General features: G+C 36.6%; 1 protein-coding gene across 1 annotated transcript in view; it reads left to right on the top strand.

The window, feature by feature from the left end:
• Positions 1-24,240, top strand: part of LOC148939270 (uncharacterized) — a 191,711-nt gene that overhangs the window by 125,740 nt on the left and 41,731 nt on the right. The window contains exons 27-34 of the mRNA XM_089107180.1: positions 1,228-1,458; positions 6,736-6,970; positions 11,462-11,609; positions 13,674-13,836; positions 17,071-17,304; positions 20,325-20,612; positions 21,551-21,709; positions 23,003-23,818. Of these exons, the coding sequence (XP_088963306.1) occupies positions 1,228-1,458; positions 6,736-6,970; positions 11,462-11,609; positions 13,674-13,836; positions 17,071-17,304; positions 20,325-20,612; positions 21,551-21,709; positions 23,003-23,818 (2,274 nt within the window). The remainder of the gene's footprint in view (positions 1-1,227; positions 1,459-6,735; positions 6,971-11,461; positions 11,610-13,673; positions 13,837-17,070; positions 17,305-20,324; positions 20,613-21,550; positions 21,710-23,002; positions 23,819-24,240) is intronic.

Here is a 24,240-nt window from a genome sequence, read left to right as displayed (position 1 = left end):
TTTTTACTCTCAATTGTGTTTATTTTGTCTTGCATATTGGGTACCAAGCTATCTCTCTTGTGTTTGTGTTCTTTTTGTGTCTCAGTTTAGTAATTTTTACTAATATAATGTTTTTCGAATAACAAGATTGACTCTGGTTCACCATATAAAGCGCTATCAGTAAATAATTGTCTACGTTTTACCAGCTTTTCACAAGGATTGCAATACGAAGTCTACATTTTTAACTGTTCTATGATTGGCCAGATTAATTAACTTTACCAACCATAAACTGGTTTACTTCTTAAGCTTCTTGACGTATAGTTCAGAAATAGTAATTTGAAATAGTGTTACAGCGTTGCCAATCAAATTTTCCGGTACGTATTAGTTTTTCTTGTTTCTTACCGACTCGGATATCTGTTCAAGTTCTACTTTATCGAAAATTTTCCTCTTGTTGTGGCAAATTTTTAACCTGCTGCTCAGATGGGGTACAAATTAATCTCTTGTGGTACAGTTTTAGTCGGAGAACTGGTACAGTTTTTTATTCAAAGTGCTAGCTACGCTGCATTGGTGTTGTTATTACAGTAAACTTCTAAAACCGAAAAACATGAATTTATTTAAAATAAAAGCCGAACGAAGATGGTAGTTTGTATAATGTTAAAATGTGTCAGTTCTAACGTATAACATTAAAAACCTTAGAATAAGATACGTTTATTAGAATATTCCCAAAATGTTAGAATAGGGTAGTTTCATTCCAAACGTTAAAGTGGACTTATCATTTTAACCTACCTGTAGCTTGTTTGGCACTTGCTCGCGCAGGGTAAATTTGTTCTTCAAACACAGTGATTTCAAAATAATTTCAATATTAATTTAAAATAATTTAAACAAATAGGTTTTTCGACCTTCTCTTGCAATAAGGAAGGCCAGTGTTGTCAATTTTTGACATGAACTTTCCATCGCCTAAACTGTGCAAATTATATTTTCTGTTAGTTCTATTAATCTTGATAGCCTACTAGCGTCGAACTGCTCATCAAAACCTATGGATAGCTTATAGAATATTGCATAAATAATTATTGTAGTTTATTAGCTGAACTTAAGCCCTCATTTATTCGGAATCGAGTCTGTTAATGAGTTTTAGTCTTTTTAAATTAAGTATTTTATTTTTCTCAATGCTTTTTTTAGAATTAATTATAAAGAACGCTTCTGAATAATTATATTAGATATTTTGAGTAATATGCAAAATGTTTGCAGGATCAGGGACTCGATAATCGACAAAAAAGGATTGAATCGGAGCAGGAACAGCAATGGCGGCAGTTACAAGCTGCAAGGCAACTGCAGTCGCAACAGGTTGCGGCATTGGCTATGCAACAGAGTCCATCCGCTATTCCAAATTTTGCTACTGCTAAAGGACTTGGCTCCCTGGAGCCACAAGCTATTAGACCAAATGTTCAGCCACAACAGTTGATGGAACTTCGTCTTCAAGTATTAGTCTTTTTATCTTTATTAGAATCATTTTTCCTCCTCTCCTCTCGATTACATTAACTTGTTTACTTTTCAAATCTTATAGCTAAATTTATCCACCATCCACACTTACCAAAAAAAAATTAAGAAACATATTTATTTAAAAAACATTCAATCTTTAAATGCATCGTCTAGCCGTTTTGTAGAGCCTTCTTCCGTCATGGAGTACCCTTACATAGAAATTACTCTTACTAGAAATTCGAAGAAAAGAGTTCTATTCCACTCTAAAATCCCGCTGTTTTCCTTTCCCTTTCTCCCAATTTAATCACTATTATCCTCAATTCGCTCAACCTCAATTCCTTACAACCCTCAACCACCTCTATTTTCCCTTGACTGAATATGTACGACAAAGTTAAGTATTATCCTTGTTACCAATTGTGGTTTGTGAGTTTAATGTTTTATTTTTTTGTTTCTTTTTGTTTCAAGTATAGATTTTGTTTGAATGGAGCTAATGTTCTGCCTACAGAAAAATATATAGAAGATGGGAGATTGCTTAAAATAACTTTTTTCGGTGACTTATAAAACGGCCACTCTGCCGTTCTAGCCTAGTGGTTAGCACGCTACACTTGAATGCCTTTGTCTGCGAGGAAAGGAGTTCAAGTCCTAGCGTCACTGGGTATTTTGTTTGGAAGGGGGGTCAGTGGCCTGAATCTGGAAGCTGAGTCAGAGTCGACCCAGCTCTAAGTGAGTACCAGGAGAAATCTGGAGAAGGTAAACAGGAAGGGTGCGCGATAGCGCAGGATGGCTGCCCAGTTGCACTTCCTGGATGAAGGGCCATGAACAGTCGATGGCTTACCCCCTTTCATTGCATTTCCTGGCTGAAGGGCCCTGAAACGGAAGTCAGCAGTGCGGGTAGGGACTGTAAAGTCCAGTCCCGTATTCTTTACCCTTTTTTTACCTTTTAAATTTCCAAGGTTTGTTTGACCAGACTTTTTCTTTGTAGGATCTAGTTAAAAAGGGCAAAGTTTTTTATTAAGGGCACATATTCTGTCTGGTCTCCGTTATGATCGAATTGTCGAAATGCATTGCCTTACTTTTTATATTCGTTTGACCCCTCCCTTCTTTAAAGCTAAATAATCGGTGTCCTTGATAATAATTCTTGAGGGATGGTACCGTTTCGACTAGCCGTCACAAGCACTAAACGTCATAACATCGACAAAAAATTTATAAGTTTATATAATAGCAATAAGTTTATATAATAGCAATAAGTATACAATAGTTTAGAAACAAATTTAGGCTATATATTTGCACATCAGGGGGTGGGGCTAAAGCAGAGCATATATTAAATACGTAACCTAACATGGTACCTTTTCCCCTTTAAACCCCAAAAAACTAAAATTTTAAAATTTTAGATGTTATGACGGTTAGTGGTTCTGACGTTTTTTTTTTTTTTTTTTTTTTTTTGTCGATGTTATGATAATGTGGAAGATGGTTGGAATAATTTTAGAAAAATAATTTGTGATGTTGCTGAAGGTGTCTTAGGGAAGAAAGCTAGAACTGCAGCTAAGAATATTATTGAAAAAGCTTTATGTTTGATAGAAAGGAGAAAAGACTTGTACAAAATTATCTGAGTGATAGATCATATGAAAACAAAAGGAATGTAAAGAAAGTGGATAAAGCATTAAAATATGAACTAAGGAGGTTTGAAGTGGAGGCCATGGATAAAATTGCCGAGGATCTAAAGATGCAGCTAGACGACATAATAGTAAAATACTGTAATGGCATGTTAACAAATTGAGAGGTAGTAGTCAATTCGGACTTGGCCCAGTTAAAGATAGGAATGGGGCCGCAATTAGGAATTTTGAGAATTTGCTTAACCAAGATAGAGTTGCAGGAAAAGATACAGAGGAAAATGAAAAAGTTTACGATACCTTGGATGTGAAAGAAGATTTGTCTTGTGAGGAGGAATTAGCGACCGCACTAAAATCATTAAAAAATAATAAGGCTCCAGGTGCTGATAGGGTGGTAAATGATTTTCTTAAATGTGGTGGCTCTGAGGTTAGAAATAAGTTACTGAAGATTATGAAGATGATTTTAGATTTAGGGGAAGTACCTAGCGATTTTAGGAAAGCCTTAAGCCACTTTATAAGAAAGGTGATAAAAGTGAGTGTGGTAATTATCGAGGCATTAGTCTGGTCTCTGTAGGTAGTAAATTACTTAGTAATATGATACTTTTTAGACTGAGAGATGACGTAGACAAAGTTATAAGAGAAGAACAGTGTGGTTTTAGAAAAGGTAGAGGATGTGTCGATCAAATTTTCACTCTTAGGCTAATAATTGGGTAGTGTCTGAGTTTTCAAACACCTTTGGTCCTCAGTTTTATAGATTATGAGCAAGCGTTCGATTCTGTTGATAGAAGAGCTTTAGCAAAGGTTTTATCCCTGTATGGTATACCAGACAAATACATTAAAGTGATTAGTGCTATGTAAGAGAATAACACTGCTGCGGTTAAGGTAGGAAAAGAGGTTAGCAGCTGGTTTTGTATTAAATCAGGAGTTAAGCAGGGTTGGGTTCTATCCCCCTATATATGGATTATTTTGATGGACATTGTCTTAAGGAGCACAGGAAAGTCAATGGGAGACCACGGAATCAAATGGGGAGGAAAAAGTCTCCTGGACTTAGATTATGCTGATGATTTAAGCATCCTAGATGAAAGTGTGAGGAAAATGAATGACGTCTTAGAGGTTTTGCGAGTACAGGGGGCTAGAATAGGTTAGAAAATTAATGTTAAGAAAACTAAGTCACTAAAGCTAGGAATAAGTGAAGATGAAGAGGTGACGCTGGGTAATGAAAAGATTGAACAGGTGGGCTGCTTCATTTACCTTGGTAGTATTATTAGTAATGATGGTGGGAGCAGTGAAGATGTTTAAAGTAGAATAGCCAAGGCTCAGGGTGTTTTTTCACATTTAAAAAAATTTTGAAGAATAGGAAGATAAGTCTCCAAATCAAGATTAAAATATTAGAAGCTACAGTGATGACAGTGGTCAAATATGGCTCTGAAGCATGGACGCTCCGAAAAGCGGATGAAGATTTGCTAGATGTTTTCCAGAGAAATTGCTTAAGGATGGTTCTGGGTACCCGGATGACTGACCGTATATCAAATAATAGGCTATGCGAAAAATGGGGTTCAATGCCGCTCTCTAGGGCTATAATGAAAGAAAGGTTGATGTGGCTTGGGCACGTTGTGCGGATGAAGGATGATAGATCGCCGAAGATGGTTCTTTTCGGCCAACCGTCTAGGGCTAAACGGAAAGCAGGTCGTCCTCGTCTGGGGTGGGAGGACGTCAAACAGAAAGATTTAAAGGAAATGGGAACTTCGTGGGCTGGTGTAAAAAGGGAGGCTTTGAATAGACTGGGATGGAGGAAAAGCATGCGTAGCTGTGTTGGCCTCAGGCGGCTTGGTGCTGTGGTGAGTTGTTAGTAGTAGTAGTAGATTTTATGACGGATTTTGGCGATGTCCTGACGTTAGTGGTCCTGACGCCTAGATGTTATGACGCCTTCCCATTCTTGAAGTCTCTACCTGAACTAGACCTTTGAGGGAATATGTAGATCGGTTTCAATATTTATGGGTTTATATTAGTTTAAATATTTAATAAATGTATATTTGAATATTTTGTCCTTTGTTAACAAAAAATAATTGAAAGATGTCTTTAAAAACGTACGTTTTTTATGTAAAAAGGAAAATTTAACTTTTTGAAAATTTTTGTTTTTCTTTGCCATTTTTCGTTTTTGATCTAAAGAGCTTGGGACTATTAGTATGTACATGGGTGTGCCCAGTATTTCGGTTTAGATTTAATCTTTCGTAGTAAATAGCACATTTAGGAAGTATCATCTTGGGAATCAAAATGATACTTTTTGTATCATCTGTTTTTTTTTTTCAAAATTCTATGAAAGGGTTTGTGAGGTCGTTTCCATCATAGCGTGTACAGCAAGATTGTACAATTGTAAAGTAGAGTAATTTGTGCCTATACTTGTTGCAAGAGTTTTGAATTAAAAACAAATGTGCGTATCTTAGATTTTTGGCTCATTGCTCACTTTTGTGAAATATCGGCAAAAATGTTATTTTTTCGTTCAGTTTTGCTCGTGTTTCGACTGTTATTATTTTCAGTTCAAAGGGTGGTCTAGAAGACTTGTAGGCTAAGTTGTATATCGCTAATTCGTTTCGTGAGTCTCATAAATGCTTTCGACAAGTTTATTATATTGCTCATTGGAAATTTTTCGCTACTTCGTTTTGCTACTTCTAATGCTAATTATTAAAATTATAAATTAGTGCTAAAAACTTGTAAGTTTGTCTCATAGGTAGCAACGTCCTTGCATCCGTTCTCTCATTGGTGGAGGGTTAAAAATTATTCTAGGGAGGGATTCACTAGCACTTTAAGCCTGTTGCAAACACTGTTTAACGCTTTTGAAACCATTTTAACTTAATATATAGTCTTATTTGTAATTTTAGTCACATAGTTTACCTTTCTAGTATTTTGCAATTTTTTAGAACCTCCAGGGGTTTTCGTGTTATTGAGGAAATGGAGAGTAATGTTCAACTTATTCCAAGTTTTTTTTTTAAGCGTTCAAAAACATAATTTATTTTATTTTATATACTAATATTTAATTTTAAAAACAATTTAATACTAATTTTGTTGATTAAATAGTCTTATACATTTATTGTTTACAAAAATGGTCACATCACCGCCCATTTTATATTTTGTAATTTTTCAAGAAGTCTAGTTTTGCAAGTCTTGAGTCACTAGAGGGGTGGAGGGTGTATTATTTCTTTTTTCACTGTCTAGACCAGTTTCAATTTTCTTATTGCTATTTAATTTATTCCTAGCTTGCTTAGTAAGATAGAATAATAACTACTGCTTACAAAACTGGGATCTGTTTAAATCTCGTCATTATTTTTTGTCCATGACCTTCAGCTATTCAGTATGTAGAAGTTATCAAATATTTCTTTGAAGGGGGAGTGGTCCCCTTAATGTTTGTGAAAACTGTGTTATTCTTAGAAATATTTGGTTATAAATTATCTTTTTGACATTCAAGACACCCCTCCCCCTTCTCTGTTCATATTCTGGAAAAATTTGTTCTTATTGGTTGTGTGCATATGTTTGTTACTAAGTTTAAGGAGATTTTCAAAGTTTTAATGCTATTTAACTTCGCATTTCCAATGGTTAGTTTTACGCTATTAAATTTCATCTTATTTCATCATTAGTTTTATTACGTACTAATTATCATCCCTTCTCACAGGCATTACAAGATCCTAAAGTTCGCCAAATGTTGCAACAAAGAGGCTTAAGCCACGCCCAAATTCATCAGCTGATTGTTCAAGCTTCAACAAATCAAAATGTGTTGCAGTCTCAACCTACTGAAGAAGTTGCGACTCCAGATGTCCCTAAAACGCAAGAACAAAGACCCCCGCCTCCTGATATTGATCATGATGCTGATTTTGCTGACATTAATATGGATGATGAGGATTTACTCGGTGTGTTTTTCTGGTTCTTCTTCTATTTTTTAAGCAATAACATAAAAATTGTTTCAAACGTGATAACAATCAAAATTCAAACATAAGTATTTGGCTGTTTTAAGCCTACATGGCTAGATATAGCAAATTTTTTGTTACTTACCATATGTACCCGGGCTAAGTGAAAAACATAAAAGAATTTTACAGAGTAATGGTCTAAAGGTAGCTTTAAAGAGTAATAATGCTTTGGGTAGTTTTCTAATTCTGGGAAGGATCTAACTTCATTGGGGCAACATTGTGGTTTGGGGAAGGATATTTGTGTTGTTATATGTGACCTTTTTGGAAGAATACAAGTAAGGTATTTTCTACAAACTGTGTACTAGTTTCCGTATCCCAGGCAGGGTTGGAATAGAGCTACCGTCATTATTATATTGACGGGGAGGTTTGTTACCTCCAAGGAGAGAGAGTTAGAGATTTTCTAGCCGTAACCCAAGGCGGGTACACTTGGCTTTAGAAAGTGGCCATTTGACCACTCGATCGCGTTATCATACCCTGGGACAGGGTATACTGTAAATCGGGTAGTACCAAACCCGATATTTGCAGAACCTTTGGAGTAAGCGCGAAAATCCCACTAACATTTGGGCCGACAAGGGGTTCTCCCCTTCGTGTAAGTGGCATAGCAACCTTTTTGTGCCATTTTTGCATCAATAAGTGGCGACCCCCGTACTTACACCCCCAATAAATCCCGTATATAAGGGCAAAGTAACATGTGGGAAGAACATGCAATAGCGTAGGGACGGGACCGATGCGACCCTAACTCTAGGTTTGAGTCGTATCAGAGAAAGACTTGAAACCAGAAAATATTGCTTTAGCATCTTCGAAACAAGTTTTCAGCTTTCCAGACCATTTCATTTTGTTCGATAATGTCTCTTTGGTTTCTAGGGACCGGGGTTTAAAGCAAAATTTTTGTGAAACTCTTGAAATAAAGAAAATTTTATTCAAGACATTTGCCTCCACAATTATTTGGACTATTTGTCTTGGCTTTTCTCTTTCTACAATAAGCCATGTCTTGATGTAACCTACTGCAAAATACATGATAACTTCAAATTCAAAATCAACAGACCGGGGTTTAAAGCAAAATTTTTGTAAAACTTTTGAAATAAAGAAAATCTAATTGCAGAAAGCTCCCTTTAATGGTGACACAGATTAACTTGGGTGAGATTCTATGGGCCGCGGCTTAATAAAATATTTCAATGTAAAGTTTAATCTGCCTACTTAGTTGAGCTCTATGTAAAAACTACAGCTTAGAATGCTAACGAACCGAACCCAAGAAGATCAAAAGGGTATCACCCACCTTTGTTTTGAAAAGCAGTCAAGGAATAAGTAGTTTATACTCCCATTTTACTCCTTAAATAAAATATTGTTCTAAATTGTTTCAGTTCAATTTTATTACTAAGAATGGTTACTCCATATGTGACTGAAATCTCGGGTATTGTTTTTAAATTTCTATCACTGTTTGTGAAACACTGCCTATTAAAAGGATTTTATCCCTATTTGAACTTCTATTTATCATAATATTGCAATAATAAAATATCATTCAGAGAGTGCATAAAAATAATCCAATTACCACACTTATATGCACACATCTATAAAAAAAAAAATACGTAATATTCTTATATATGCAAAATCATTGAAACTACGGCCATCGAAGAAAAGTGACGGGGGTCTGTCTCTCTCTCTCCCTCTCTCTCTCTCTCTCCCTCTCTCTCTCTCTCTCTCTCTCTCTCTCTCTCCTCTCTCTCCCTCTCTCTCCCTCCCTCTCTCTCTCTCTCTCTCTCTCTCTCTCTCTCTCTCTCTCTCTCTCTCTCTCTCTCTCTCTCTCTCTCTCTCTCTCTCTCTCTCTCTCTCTCTCTCTCTCTCTCTCTCTCTCTCTCTCTCTCTCTCTCTCTCTCTCTCTCTCTCTCTCTCTCTCTCTCTCTCTCTCTCTCTCTCTCTCTCTCTCTCTCTCTCTCTCTCTCTCTCTCTCTCTCTCTCTCTCTCTCTCTCTCTCTCTCTCTCTCTCTCTCTCTCTTTTACTCTCTCTCTCTCTTTACTCTCTCTCTTTTTCTCCCTCTTTCCCTCTTATCTCCCCCCTCTCTTTCTCTCTCTCCCCTCTTTCTTTCTCTCTCTCTCTTACTCTCCGTTCTCACTCGCTTACTCTCTTACTCTCTGTCTCTCTCTTTCTCTCTCCCCCTCTGTCTCTCCCCTCCCGTCTCTCTCTACTCTCTCTCTCTCTTTACTCTCTCTCCTCTCTTTACTCTCTCTCTCTCTCTCTCTCTCTCTCTCTCTCTCTCTCTCTCTCTCTCTCTCTCTCTCTCTCTCTCTCTCTCTCTCTCTCTCTCTCTCTCTCTCTCTCTCTCTCTCTCTCTCTCTCTCTCTCTCTCTCTCTCTCTCTCTCTCTCTCTCTCTCTCTCTCTCTCTCTCTCTCTCTCTCTCTCTCTCTCTCTCTCTCTCTCTCTCTCTCTCTCTCTCTCTCTCTCTCTCTCTCTCTCTCTCTCTCTCTCTCTCTCTCTCTCTCTCTCTCTCTCTCTCTCTCTCTCTCTCTCTCTCTCTCTCTCTCTCTCTCTCTCTCTCTCTCTCTCTCTCTCTCTCTCTCTCTCTCTCTCTCTCTCTCTCTCTCTCTCTCTCTCTCTCTCTCTCTCTCTCTCTCTCTCTCTCTCTCTCTCTCTCTCTCTCTCTCTCTCTCTCTCTCTCTCTCTCTCTCTCTCTTTCTCGCACTCTCTCCCTCTCTCTCTATCTATACCTGTCTCTCTCTTTCTCCCTCTGTCTCACTCCCTCCTACTCTCCCTCCCTCTCCTTCCATCTCCCACCCTCCCTCTCTCTCTCCCACTCTCCCTCCCTCTCTCTCTCCCTGTCTCTCTCTCTGTCCCTCTCTGTCTCTCTCTCTCTCTCTCTCTCTCTCTCTCTCTCTATACACTGAAAATATAGATCATAAAAATTCAGAAGTTTTTCATGACTTTTCCTGTTAAAAAATATCGATTTATAATCCTTTTTTCAGTCATGGTTGCCAACTTTTTTGTTCATGAATGTGATGGTTAAGCATCTAAATTTTTTTTTTATCATGTCCTAATAGCATCTGCTTAAAGTGTCATATGACAGCAAAAACACTACTTTTGGGCCATTTCAGGTGTTTGGAAAGGTTAGGACACTGGCTAGACCCTCTCCAGATTTGTAAGGGAAATTGCATCAATAATGTAAACTTGATTAAGTATATAGATAAATTGTCAAATGAAATACTTTTATATAAAACTACGATTCTCTCAAAGTCTTAAAGAGCTGACTAAGGGCTCATATGCAAGCAAATGGTGACCCCTATGTACTTTTTTTGTGAATCAGCACTGAGCAAATGAGCACCACAGTTATGTGCCAAATATTGCCAAGAAGAAGTTCCTCTTTGCAGGCTATTAATGAAAATGAAACTAGTAAGTCTTTCAAAAGAAAGGTATTAGCATGTGAGAATTGCTCACCATAATTTTGAATTTTTCCTTAATATGGGTCTTTGGTTGCTTTTTATGCCATCATACTATTTTTACCAAAAGAGTGTATAGGTAGCTATGTATGCCCTTTTTTAAGCAGTCATACGGTCTGCTTATTCACAGAAGCTGGTCCAGAGGAAGGGGATCAAAAGGCCATGTACCTCTTCCCAGGAAGTCAATAGTTCCACTAGTTACAGGGGTGGATGAGTGAGCAATCCTGATGGGTGAACCTGTTTTTCTGGCTCTGCCCCCCCATATTAGGAGAGGCTCTACCCTCTCTCACCAAAGAGCTCTTTTGAAAGTACAAAAAAAAACTTAAGCGTAAAGAGCGAGGTATTGACTAGGGGGCGAGCCCCCTCATATACGTAATAATTTCTGTTCGTTTTAAGTTTTAATATTGCTGCTTACTTTCAGTTGAAAAAACTTGTTATTTTTTTAAATAATGCTGGGAAATCCGGTGTCCCCTTCATAGAAATATCCCTTCCCCCAAGGAAACATCCTTTATGAAAAGATCCTCCCACTTAATCAACTCCTCCGACCCTGTAAGAGGGATATGATTGGGTTTATTGACTTCTAAGCGTGGATTTCTTAGGCAATTTTGGCAGAATTCTTTTTGGGATGCATTTATGACCATTCTAAACGAGCTAATCGCTTCAAGAACGTCGTTAGCTATTGCTTGTATATCATCAGGCAGATATAGGTATACAGGCAAGTGCGTATCCAGGATTTTTTGTGTGCGTGTTTGTGTGTGTAGGGGTGGGGGGGGGGTGCAAAAACTTTTAAAAACGCATCAGAAATTGGTTTATATGCATTTTGTTACGTTTTTACAGGTCAGACAAAAATTTCGGATCGAGGTGAATCTCCTTCTGGAAACTTTTGACATTTTGAGAGGGACTAAAAATTTGTTTGTAAAACTTTGGTTGGTCTGGGCTTACAGCAAGACTCGGTATTTAACAGTTTTTTTTTTTTTTTTTTTTTTACAGTTTACTTTTTTCAGGTTTAGGGAGTGATTTTAATATATTTGATTACGGTGCTGGTGCAGACAACTTCAATATACTTGACTATACTGACACGGATCTTGAAAGTCATTTACCATCTACAACGGAAGCTGTTGACACAGATGTGAAGAAGGAATTGTCTGTTCCGTAAGCTACATTCTGGCTCTTCTTTTATTTTAGATTTAGCCTGTGGTTGCAGATAGATTCGATTTAAGCGAAAATGCTTTGGCGTTTTTGTGAATTTTGAAGTAAACTGGATATCCAATTATAAAATTTGGTGGATGATTTGATTATTTGTATTTTTGAGTGCGCTAAAGCTCTTAAGAAAAATAGAATCAAAGGCTAGACTTGAAAAAATAATCTGAGATTTTAAGGAACTTTTTTTTTTATTATTATTATTATTATTATTATAGATATTATACAAAAAAGCAATTATAAAATCTTCTGTACTAAATTCAAACACAAATATACTGCAAAGCATAGGGTTAAGCGAATTTTTAGTATTATTAAATTGCTGTTGTTATTGATAAAAACATTGAAACAAAACGCTCTAAATGATTGAAAGTTATTGTCCAGGGACGCCATTTGAAAGAAGGTGGAAATGTGTTTAGCCACTTTGGAGAGAATTTCATAAAAGTACCTTTATTCGTGAACTAAATTAAGACTGGGCTTTAAGTTATCAACTGACGGGTGTTTCAGCTTAGATAAGTGTTGTTGCATTCATTAATACTGTCGGTGGACAAGGGCAAACTTTTATAAGATATTTTTCTCTAATTTTCTCAGAAGAATAGAGAAACTTTCTAAAGCAGAAACTTTCTAAATCTCATAGTTGATACAGAAGTGAGGTTTTTACAAGTGAGGATACCTGATTGAAAGCAATTTCTCTTCCTGGAAAATTGATCCTAAAAAGGGGGCTTCTATGAACGCTTATATAAAAAAGAACAAAAATAGGAGATTTTACCAGTATACAAAGAAAAATCTCTCATTTGTTAAAACTAAAGTTTGCCTTCTATGAAAACGAATTTTTCTGCCTAGAAGCGAACTGAAAGTGATATCTTATCTAGTTTCAATGTAATTTTGCCAACCGGTGAAATGAGTTTGTCAGCTCAGGAAATAGCAGCAAACCAAGTATTATCTTCATTTTAAACGAAATTTTGCCAACCGGAGATACGAATTTGTCAACTGTAATCAGAAATTGAATTGAAGCAAATATCCATCCGCGTTAAGACATTTGGTTTTGATTGGGTGACGTGAAATCTAGCTACCAAAAATTTGACTCATGTTAAAATTTAACTTAAAATATATGTATATTTTAATATATAATATATTTTAATATACTTTACTATATACATTTTTGCTATTAAAATAGCCAAAATGGTACTGGTGATTAAATGGTGGTTAAAAACGGTCAACCTTTCTGTAATATTTTAAAGATAAGAAGTTCAGCTAGGTAAACAGAATTTTCCAATATTTTCAGTAGCTAATATTTGAGCTGATTTTTGAAATTATTAATGATTTTTTTTAAGTTATACCTCGTTGATTAAGTTTTTGCTTGTTTTTCTTTTCATACCATATCCTAAATTAAATTTGATTTTTATTTTCTTATATCAGTTTAATTCTCATCCTGTTGTTGACTGTGTACTGTAGAAGAGAAAGTCAATGTAACATCGTAAATGATTCAGGGACTTTCCTTAGGACCACTAGACGATAGAGAACGCGTGTTTGATCATCCTAATAATGATTAGTGCAGATAGTGACATAGTGACTGTGCATAGTGTCTTGGAGTAATAAAAGGAAGAATTCATACTAATGGCATTTCTTTCTTATTTTTTTATGTTGTTCTTTCGACTGAAAAAAGATATTGCATATAGGCTAACGCATAACTCAATTATGCCAACCACTACTGATTGGTTGACCCAGCTCTAAATGGGTACCCGGAGAAATCCAGGGAAGGTAAACAGGAAGGGTGTGCAAAAGCACAGGATGGCTGGCCCCCAATCACCCATTGCAGTTCCTGGCTGAAGGGCCATGAAGCTGAGATCCGCACCGCCGGTAGGGACTGTAAATTCGGATGCTGTATTATTAATATTATTGGCGGGTAGCCAAATTTCTTATAAGGAAAAGAAGATTTATGTCAAAATACTTAAGCCCTATTTTTTAATCTTTTTTTAGATTCCTGTAACTATTAATTAAAAGTCTGTGTTTATTTAGGCCATCAGTTGAACATGATGCTGTTGAAGATAATCATTTGAAGCTAGAGCCTGGAGTAGAAACGTCTAACGTTAACCAGCTACCTGGAGCATCTGTTGTCGTGTACTCACAGCCCCCACCTCCCTACCGCCCTCCTCCTCCATATCCGGGAACGAGGCCGAAGGTATTGATTTTATTGTCATCTAATTTTTTCCTTCTGTCACAAGAACCTTTTCATCTAAAATAGAAATCTAGAAAATCTGCTTGTGGTATCTATTAATTTAACCTCTAAGCTTTGATGCTTTCCGGCCAATCAACTAGGGCCAAATGAAAAATAGGTCGTTCCCGAGTGAGGTGGGAAGATGTTATAAGGAAGGGTTTAAAGGTTTTTTAGGCTTCATGGGAGAGAGTGAAGCTTTTAACAGATTAGCATTGGGAAGGAGCTCGCGCAGCTGTATTGGCCTCAGGTGGATTGGTGCCAGAGGTGTTTTTCTTGGGGGGGGGGCACTTTCCCCGGGCGCAGAGATTTTGTGGGTGCAAACTTTAAATAATATAACGTTTATAATTATTTTGTAATTTTTAAATTTTGTTTTTATTAAAATAAAGTAGAAGGGGCAGTTGACAGTAAGTATAAGCAAATCAGGGACGTAACTTGCTATGGGGCAGGGAGGCAACTGCTTCTCCCAGGCCTCGCCCCGCCCCCCTAGACCTCAGTTTGCCCCCAACCAGCTGAAATTTAGTTTCTTCCGAAATCTAAAAACTTTTTTATAATTTATTTTGACAAGGTGCGCTAGAAGGATTCTGAATATTGATGTGATTTATATTTTCAGAATTATTTTAGGTGCAGTTTTTCTGCAAAGTCTTAACATTATTTGTGCTATTTTGGCAAATAAACCGTAGTATATTCTATTATAGCTTACAATTTCACTCATGGAGTTTTTCCAAGAAACAACGATTGAAAGGAAAATGAGAATTAAAGTTCGAGTCGCTCTGTAGTAATAAATCTTTAAAAACATGAAAATAGATTTTATCATGAGCTCAGTAATCTATACAAGAAAGGTTATTAATGGTAACATGGTATACGAAGGTAGGAACAAAGGAAGTTTAAGTTTCTATTAAAATTTATGTCTTATAAAGTTTAGAAAATAAGAAGGAACTAAGAAACGTTCTTTACGTCAGGGAAACTCACAGAAAAAAAGATACATAGTGACTATTTTTCCGTTATAATCAATAAGGCATCTGACTAATATGATCTGGTTTGGAGGGAAGTAATTCAATTTTATATATTTGGAATTTGGTCTTAGTTCTGCTGTTATTTTAGAAATATTTTGGTTATTCACTGTCTTTCTTTTTTATTTTTATTCAATGTTTTTAGTTTTGGCTTTAATTCTTATTCTTTCACATTATTTTTTTTCTGGTTTTTCTTCTTTTTTTTTCTCCGCATCGGACTCTTACTTGGTTATAAAAATCAGAATATCCTTTTTTTTTTTTTTTTTTTTTTTTTTTTTTTTTTTTTTTTTTTTTGTGTGTGTACGAATTTCGCCACATTGAAGTCTTTTGATCGGACCAAGCTTTCGAGTTCGTCCCATGTCTTAATTTAGGTATCCGTGAAAGTTGGAACTTCCTGTGTTACCAAAAATGAGTCCCTGTTTTAACTGCTAATATTTCTGTACATAAGCTTTTGTTTGTCATTATTATCGTTACTATGGGCGTAGTCACAAGACTGAGTCGAGGCCCAATCCATAAAGACCTTGAAATCGAATGTAAACTGAAGTGGCCGTGCAACCTGTAAAGGCCTTTTAAGAACTAAAACTGCATGCCGGAGGCTTCTGAGTATTGAAATAGGCTATTCAGGTTAAAGAAAATACTCAAAAGTAGAGGCATTGATACCAAAAGACACTATATTCTTTTATCTTGCAAAATATTTGCTATTTGAATTCGGTCAGCCATACGAAAGGGCTGTTTCGTTGAAAAGGTATATTTCACTAGGATTGAGCGTCAGAGAAACAGGTTCTACTTAGATGAAGAATATTAGATTGGGGCTATATCACACAAGTACAAAGAGAAAATATTGTTAAGAAAATTAAAGAGCCATGTTAAAGCAAAAACGAGTTAAAAAATAGTCATATACCAAACTTAAAACTAATAGAATGTGAATCAATAAATTAAATGCAAAAGAATACATAGCAAAGTAATTACTCTTAAACGAATTACTAATAATTATTTAGTAATTATTTACTCAGTAAGAAGTAATTACTAGTAATTACTAACTTAAACAAAACATAATCCCTAGTCGGTAGAGCTATTAGTTACTAGGCTATTGCTATTCTTCCATCATCTCAAGCCTTTAATCAGATACAGAATACGGATATTGGGAGAGACCTCTGTGATAATAGCCCCGTTCTTTGACTCATCAACTTGCTATGATTTTACTTCTTTCTGCTCAGAATGTCGTTTTTTACTCCATCCTAAATAATATATTTATTTCACAAAATTGGTTTTACAATCAATTTAAATAAGAAATTTAGCTAGGTGGCTTCTAATTTCTTAGAACATTTTGCACTCTCTATTCGGGTATGCATATATAAAGTGTATAATAAGCAGTTAGGTTTCCTTTATAACATATGGTCATCCCCAGAATTTTGATTAGGAATTTCTTAGAACATTTGATTTTCTAATTTCTTAGAACATTTTGCACTCTCTATTCGGGTATGCATATATAAAGTGTATAATAAGCAGTTAGGTTTCCTTTATAACATATGGTCATCCCCAGAATTTTGATTAGGAATTTGAAGGGCTGCAAATTGTATGGGGGGGGGTTCATCGATTTAAAATTGTTTTCTAGCCATGAAATTGATTTTTGAATTTTTTTGCCACAAATTTGTGGCAAATGACAATAGATAGGTAAATTGTACAGAAAATATGGACGAATCTATAAAATTTCAGTGCACAATTCCTGAGCCCCTTCCCCGTGAGCTTCATGTGTGATCAACTCAAACTTTTGCCATGATTTTTTTTTTTTTTTTCAAAAATAAAACGGGCGTGTCCAGGCCCGTGCATACAAATTTGCTCCAAGAGTGGGCAAATTGTAAAAAGTTCGAAAAATCGACAAACTATGTGAAAAATACTCAAATTTCCATTTAAATCAGAGGGCTATAAGGGGGGGGGGGGTAATCCTGTCCTACTTATGTTCCTATCCATAACTCATAAACTGGCTTAAACTGTTGGTTGTAATATCTCGGAATCATTAAACAGCTTTAGATGTGTTACTATCCCTTAGTGCAATTCCCTTAAAATATTAGGGGAAAAATCCCTTGGAATTAATATAGAGTTTAAGATTTAGTGCCTGAACTGGAAGCAAGTTTCAGTGTATTTTTCAATAAATTTTCAGTATATTTTAATTTCAATATATTTGTAGGAGGAGTCGAGTGTTCTTCAAAGTCTCTTAGATCAAGGACCTACTACATCTCAACGGCATGCAAGTCAAGAACATTTAATGTCTGGTCAGTCAAAGCCGTTTTTTTCTGACGTTGACTTTGAAAAGTTGAAAGCAGATGTCTTAGGAGGTGGTAACCTAGTGCTTTCTCCTCCGCAAGGACCTAGGATCAATCCGACACCTGCAGCAAACTTAAGGATTCAGCAAATTACGCAGGCATGTTGTTTTTACTATGTTTAATTTTTTATCTTCTGCCCTTTCCGAATGTATACCTTAAGCATGATGATAACTATAAAAATTAATAGCATTGAAGTAATGGGCATTGACCCTGCAAGTTAGGGAGGAGTAGAACAGGCAAGTTAGCCCCTCGCAAAATGTGAGAAGTTGTTTTGAAAATATTTGTACTTTTAGTTAACAAATGGAGTAGAACATCATCCATTGTCAACATCCTCCTTCCTCTCCTTAATCCTCCCTCTAGTTAATCTCCTTAATCCTTCCTCTCCTTTATCTCCTTAATCCTCTCTTTCTTTAATCTCCTTAACCTCCCCTTTTCTTAATCTCCTTAATCCTTCCTCTCCTTAATCGCCTTAATCCTCTCCTTTATCTCCTTAATCATCCCTCTTCTCAATCTCCTTAATCCTTCCTCTCCTTAATCCTCCTTCTCCTTAATCTTCTTAATCCAAACATTTCCCTAACTTATGAAATGTATCATGACTCTGTTTCCAAAATCCGATGCCAAAGTGTACTCTAGCCCCTCGCAAAATGTGAGAAGCTGTGTTGAAAAGATTTGTACTTTTAGTTAAATGGCAGCATATTCATATTTTAAAAGTTGTGTTGATAATTTACTTGTTTGTTAATTGCTGTGAAATTTGAATTTTATAGAATCTTGCACTGTGTAAAATGTAACGTTGTGCTGACCTATATCAAGCTAAATAGTAAGAATTGACACTATAGCCCAAAGAATTGATGTTAATTATCTTTGATATTGAGCGGCTCTGTTCCTATCTCTTTTTTGACCGCAATATCAGATCCCTTTTGGCAGCAAAATCAAAATACGTAGAAAACAGTTATAATAAATGTAAGTAAAATAATAAATACAATAGAAATATAGTATAATAATGACTATAAAAAATGCAAAATATAAAAAAAATAAAATGGTTACTTTTCTTTTCTGGTGTCATTTCATTTCTATTAACTTGTTCTCATTCTATTTAGGCCTTGTTTATTCCTTCCTTCCCCATGTACTTGTCCTGCTGAGTGGTTGGCCCGCAGTGTTTCTAGTTTTTTGTCCGAGGGGCACGGGTTCGATTCTTGGCGTGGCCGGTTATATGGTTTGGGACAGGGGTCAGTGGCGTTTCTCTTGAAGCTCAGCCATAGTCGACCCAGCTCTAAATGGGTACCTGGAGAAATCTGTTGAAGGTAAGCAGGAAGGGTGTGCGAAAACACAGGATGGCTGGACCCCAGCCCCCATTGCACTTCCTGGCTGAAGGGCCACGAAATGGAGATCAGAACCGCCAGTTTGGCCCTTGTGGGTCTAGTGTCGTTACACTTAATTACTTACTTACTTTACCCCATGTACCTACTCTTTACTTTAGTTGCATGTTTGGTTTCTGCTGGTTGTGTGATGCTACTTTCAGTCATTAGTGCGTATACTTCTAGCATTGGTTTATTAAAAAAAGAACAGTTCCTTACCGCCTTCGTTTCTTAGGCTCATTTACCTGACGATTATTTTAGTGGGTTTAACCTAGGGTCACACGGGGGCGATGTAACCCAAATTTTACATCATCTATCAAAATTGCTCGACAATAACACGTTTCTACATCATTAATATATGTCGAGTAAATATAACTATTGTTTTTGACATAGAAACAAAAACAGTGGATTTTCAAGGGATATGCAGGCCTGCTATATCGGCTTTTTCCAATTAAGCAACACAATTTTCTATTTTTGCTATTAAATTCAAGTCTAATCTTTTTACACTCCTGTGCTAATGTATCAAATATTTTGAAACTTTGTATAATGTGTGACTGAAATTCAAAATGGCATCTACATAGCCAATTAAAGATAGAACTATGCCTTGCAAAACCCAGGAGGGCTGGTATTGGGTTTGTGCATCGAATATATAATTATCATATTTATTATTATATAATTATAGGAGCAGCATCTCAGTCTAGCCCTTTTCCTAAAACTAATCAGACGATCACTTGGACTTGGGAGAGAAACGAAAACTGAGTTTCTGCAAAACCATCATTCGGAATACATATCATGAAGAGTCATGGTGGCTGCAGTTGCAGCCAAAAGAAGTATCGTTGAATGCACTCAGGAATCAAATGCATGGTGGCCGAGCTATGGCAAATGCATGGTGGCCGAGCTATGGCAAATGCATGGTGGACATTGGGCCAAGCTAAAAATAATATATCAAAATTTATCTGCATTGATAAGGGTACATATCTTGGATGCAGATGCAAATAAAAAGGCCTTTTTTTCCCGACGTCCACCATAATGAATATGGTGGACCGATGTCCACCATGCATTTAATTTTGGAGTGCATCCAATGATGCTTCTTTTAGCTGCAAAACGGTCAACTATCAGTCAGCTATCACGACTTTTCGTGATACGTATCTATTTCCAGATTAAGTGTTCTCCTGAAAATTTACTCTGTTGAGGTTTCTCTCCCAACTCAACGTGATCGTCTGATTAATGTTATGAAAAGACCTATACTAGGAACTGTCACTTCCTAGCAACTGAAGGGTAGTTTTTGAGTGCACTGTGCAGTTTGATCTGCACCGATAAGTGTTTACTGTGGAAACAAGAGCATCTGCGCAACTATTCAGTTTTGAAACCCAAACAGATTTCAATAGGGCTTGACTTCTGTTTAAACTCAGATAAAAATCCAATGAAACAGTTTTTTCCTAAAAAGTGGTGGATACCTTTATTTGACGAAATGTGCCATAAAAATTGGCGTTGAATGTCTTATTATTGATTTTGGCCCCCTGAAGTCTATTGACCCCATCCCTAGGAAAAATGCGCTCATACAGCCTCCCGGTTCCCTAAGGGTCAGATTATATATATATATATATATATATATATATATATATATATATATATATATATATATATATATATATATATATATATATATATATATATATATATATATATATATATATATATATATATATATATATATATATATATATATATATATATATGTAATATTTGAATATGTTTTACAGGCTCTGTGGCAACAGTCTCCACAACAGCATGCTGGGAGCCAGCAATTACCAAGCTTACATGTCAATGCTGTTTCGCAGCCTACAGCAGCACAAGTTCAACCTAGTCGACAGCCGATTCAGATCAATCTTCTCACAGTCCCTGCTCTTCCTGTTGACAACCCTGCTACTCAAGAAGAGAAACAAGTTCAAATGAATTACGAAGAATGGCTTGAGAAGCAGCAGCAGATCATCAAATCTTATCAGACTATGCTGGAGACGGAGATAAACCAATTTAGGAAACAGAAAAAGGTAAAAGAAAACAATTTTGAATTACAGACAAATGCTCTGGCATTGCCTATTGCAGAGGTGTGTGCTTCCTTTTTTTTTCTTTTTTTTGCCAATCTGCACGGAACATCAGAGCCATGAAGGGGGCTCATTTGACTGGAAATTGAAGCTCATAACGCCATTTTTGTGGATTAAAAGTGATTGGGGCAACCAATCCCCTTCTGAATTTTTTGTTGCCATCCTTACCCCCCGTGATATCAGATCAAAATTCGGATATGACCTTTTGGTTTGTAATTTTAGATAGGCCCAACGAAAAGTTTTATGTCCTTTATCAGCTTGAAACTTGAAGCTACAAGTCCTTGAGCCAAGAGGAACCTAACGTTCAGAAAAAGTGTTAATGAGCACGGCCCCTTTCTTCATAAATGGGCCCCAAAAAAGGGCCGGTAAAGTTGCAACCTGATCGGCTTGTAAATTGGATCCTCAAGTTCTTGGGTCATTGGGCCCCGGTGGACAAGAAGAAATTGAAGAAAAAATTGGTTCTCCAAATTGAAAATTATTTTTAGTTGGGGCACGGGCCCCCAAAAATAATGATCCAAGTTGTTTTCCCGATTTTTTAGAAAATCTTAAGATTCTTTGTCTGGGTTAAGAAGACCTTTTTTTTAGCGGATGAGGGTACTAGGGGTTACGGAAACAGGTCAAAAAACTGTTTCTCCAGCGGTTTGAAAATGTTTTTCTTGATTAGCCTGTAACATGTTTCTAGAAGTTCTTGGGTCAAGGGAACCCAATTCACGAAAAGAAATTGATGAATTATATTGGCTGATGACCTTAAAACGGCCAATAAACTTATTTTTCTTATCATCTTAGCCAAGCTAACCCTAACGTAAACGAAAAATTCAGATTTGGGGGCCACACGCCCTACTTTTTTATGCTTCTGTAAGTTTTTTTTTTTTTTTTTTTTTTAGTCGTTGAATTCTAAGCAGCGTCAGTGTAGGAAAAATGGTACTGAATTAAATCCAAATGATGCGGTTGAGCTGGAACGGGTTTCAATTGAACAGAGTGCAATACAAAAACAGTTGGAATCTATTAGAAGACAAGCAAAACAACATGGGATGCAAATTCAGGTAACAATTTTCATGCTCTTATTTATATTATGTTATCTTCAAAACTTGCCAGGGTTGCCATTATGGCTACTTTTGGCTTTGGAAATAGATTTGAAGCCTATTAGACGACAAGCTTAACAACATGACTTGCGCATCAAGGTAAAAAAAATTCGTGGTCTGTTTTTTGTTATCTTCAACTCTTGTCAGGGTTGCCATCTTGTCTATTTTTTGGCTTTAGAAACAGATTTGGGATCTATTAGACGACAAGCTGATCAACACGGCATGCAAATTAAGGTAAAAATTGCCGTACTCTAATTTGTTATTCTGTTATCTTCAGCTCTTGTCAGGGTTGCCATCTTGGCTATTTTTGGCATCACTAAGTGTACTGTTTTATATTCTCGTTCTCCAGTAAAAAGAATGTCGAATGTTCTATGTTCAATATTATCAAAACGCCCGATTTGCCAGAATGGATTATTAGCAAGATTTTAATGTTGACAAATAACAGTTTTCCTTCCTTCAGAAGCTAATTAACAGTTGTCCTTCCTTCAGGTTAGGATTGTCCCTCGCATAAACATGCACTACAATTTACTCAACCAATAATGTTTATCTGATATTTTATTTTGTCATTTTCAGCTGTTGTTTTTATTCTCTTTGTATCATTCTTTCTTTTTGAAGCGCGGTATTGTAAGAATAGAATGTATTAATTAATATAAAAGTAAGAGAATATGTTACAGGACAAGTCAAATCATCACAAAAAAAGATGACTTTTGGTAAATAAGAGGGGAGGGGGAACGCAACCTCCAGAAGACATACTCACAAAAAGGTGTAATTTTAGGCCATAAGAACGGGAAGAATCCAGAAGGGAAAATGTAGAAAATGAATGCATAAAAAAGCTGAAATAATAGGCTTAAGTCAAGAAAACTGAATTGACAATTAAGTTTTTGATGGGAAGGGATATTTGCAGAAAAATTTTACGAGTTTTGTTCTCGTTGCCGAGATGAAATTGTGCCAATTCTGCTGCATACGTTGTAAATGACATAATTGAATCGTAATTAATTCATGCACAATTGTCCCATGCTTGTTGGCTCTTTGCCTAGAAAGCGTTTGTCATACAAACGCTTGTATCGTATGTTTGTATCGTAACATATGTTTGTATCATAGTATGTTTGTATCGCAACATACTTGGTGTATTAAGCCCCTGTAGAAAAAAAGTAAATTCGTTTGTCTCCTATGAATTTTTTTAACAAAGTTAACAGCCGTTTTTTCGCCTTATGTTTTGTTTTTTCTTGATTTTCGATTTGTTTATTTTTTCAGGATTATCAAGCAAAGCAGCAGAAGCGTCTAGCATTGGAGAATCGGCAGAAGGCTGGGCCCAATGAGTTTCAGTTCAGTCAAAACCTGCAGCAGTTATCGCAGTCTCAACCAGGCTCTTCATTCTTAGCCCAATCTACAACGTTTCCATCCACGGCACCACAGTTACAACAGCCAAGACCTGTCCCAATGATTAATATGCATCAACCTCAAAAACGTCCTACTCCTGTGCAATCTCGGTTTCAAGTACCTCAGTCTCCACAGCATCCTGCAATGACATCACCTACGCCAAGGTCCAACCAACCTCAGATGCCCCATCTTGTGGGACAACAGTTACCTGCGCAATCTCCTGTAAGTCAGAGCTATCCTCCACACTCACCAATTCAACGATCTCCGCTAATGCAACGTAGCCCTATCAACAACCAAGCATCTCCGATGCAACAAGTGTCCCCAATGCCTCATCAATCACCCATGCCTCATCAGTCTCCAATGCCTCATCAATCTCCTATGCCTCATCAGTCGCCCATGCCACATCAATCCCCTATGCCTCATCATTCTTCTATGCAACCGCGTCAATCTCCAATGCCTTTTCACCAGCAGCAGTCGCCTATGCAGCAATCACCTATGCAAGTACTTCAGCAACAGTCACCACGTCCTTATCCATCACCCCTACCAGATGAGCAGCAATCTAATTCCTCGATGTCTGTTGTAACGTCTCCCTATGGTGCAGTACAACCACCACCAAGTCCAGGGTCAGGAACTTCGCCATATAGAAATCCAGCTGCGTCTCCTCGGCTATTACCCCCTGCTCAGTCTCAGGTAAATTATTTATAATTCAAAATAATGTAAAAGCTCTTAGTTTTTCTCTGCTTTTTAAAAATTTTCTACAAACTTTACTCTTATTACAGGCACAGTTTTAAACTGTCAAAGCTATTTTTTCTGCTGTTTGTTAGCCAAACATACCTTTTAGGTTTTGCAGTGGTGCCGATTCACCAAAACATGGTGGAGGGCCAAGGATTGCAGGGATGGCATGTTTGATGCTTTTTTTTTTTTTTTTTTTTTTTTTTTTTTTTTTTTTTTTTTTACATTAATAAAATCTTACCAAAATCTGGGGCGAGGTACTTTTTTGGATTTTTTTCATGAAAATACCAAAACCGAAAACAGGTTATTTTTCAATGAAAATAAAAAAAATTGAATTCAAAGAGGGAACTAGGAGAGGGGAGCAAATGTCCCCTCCGTCC

Source organism: Artemia sp. Qi Xiang Cuo, chromosome 21, assembly GCF_049724085.1.
Source record: "Artemia sp. Qi Xiang Cuo chromosome 21, ASM4972408v1, whole genome shotgun sequence".
Taxonomy (NCBI): domain Eukaryota; kingdom Metazoa; phylum Arthropoda; class Branchiopoda; order Anostraca; family Artemiidae; genus Artemia; species Artemia sp. Qi Xiang Cuo.
The sequence above is the reverse complement of the archived record's forward strand: the minus strand, read 5'-3'. Positions and strand labels throughout refer to the sequence as shown.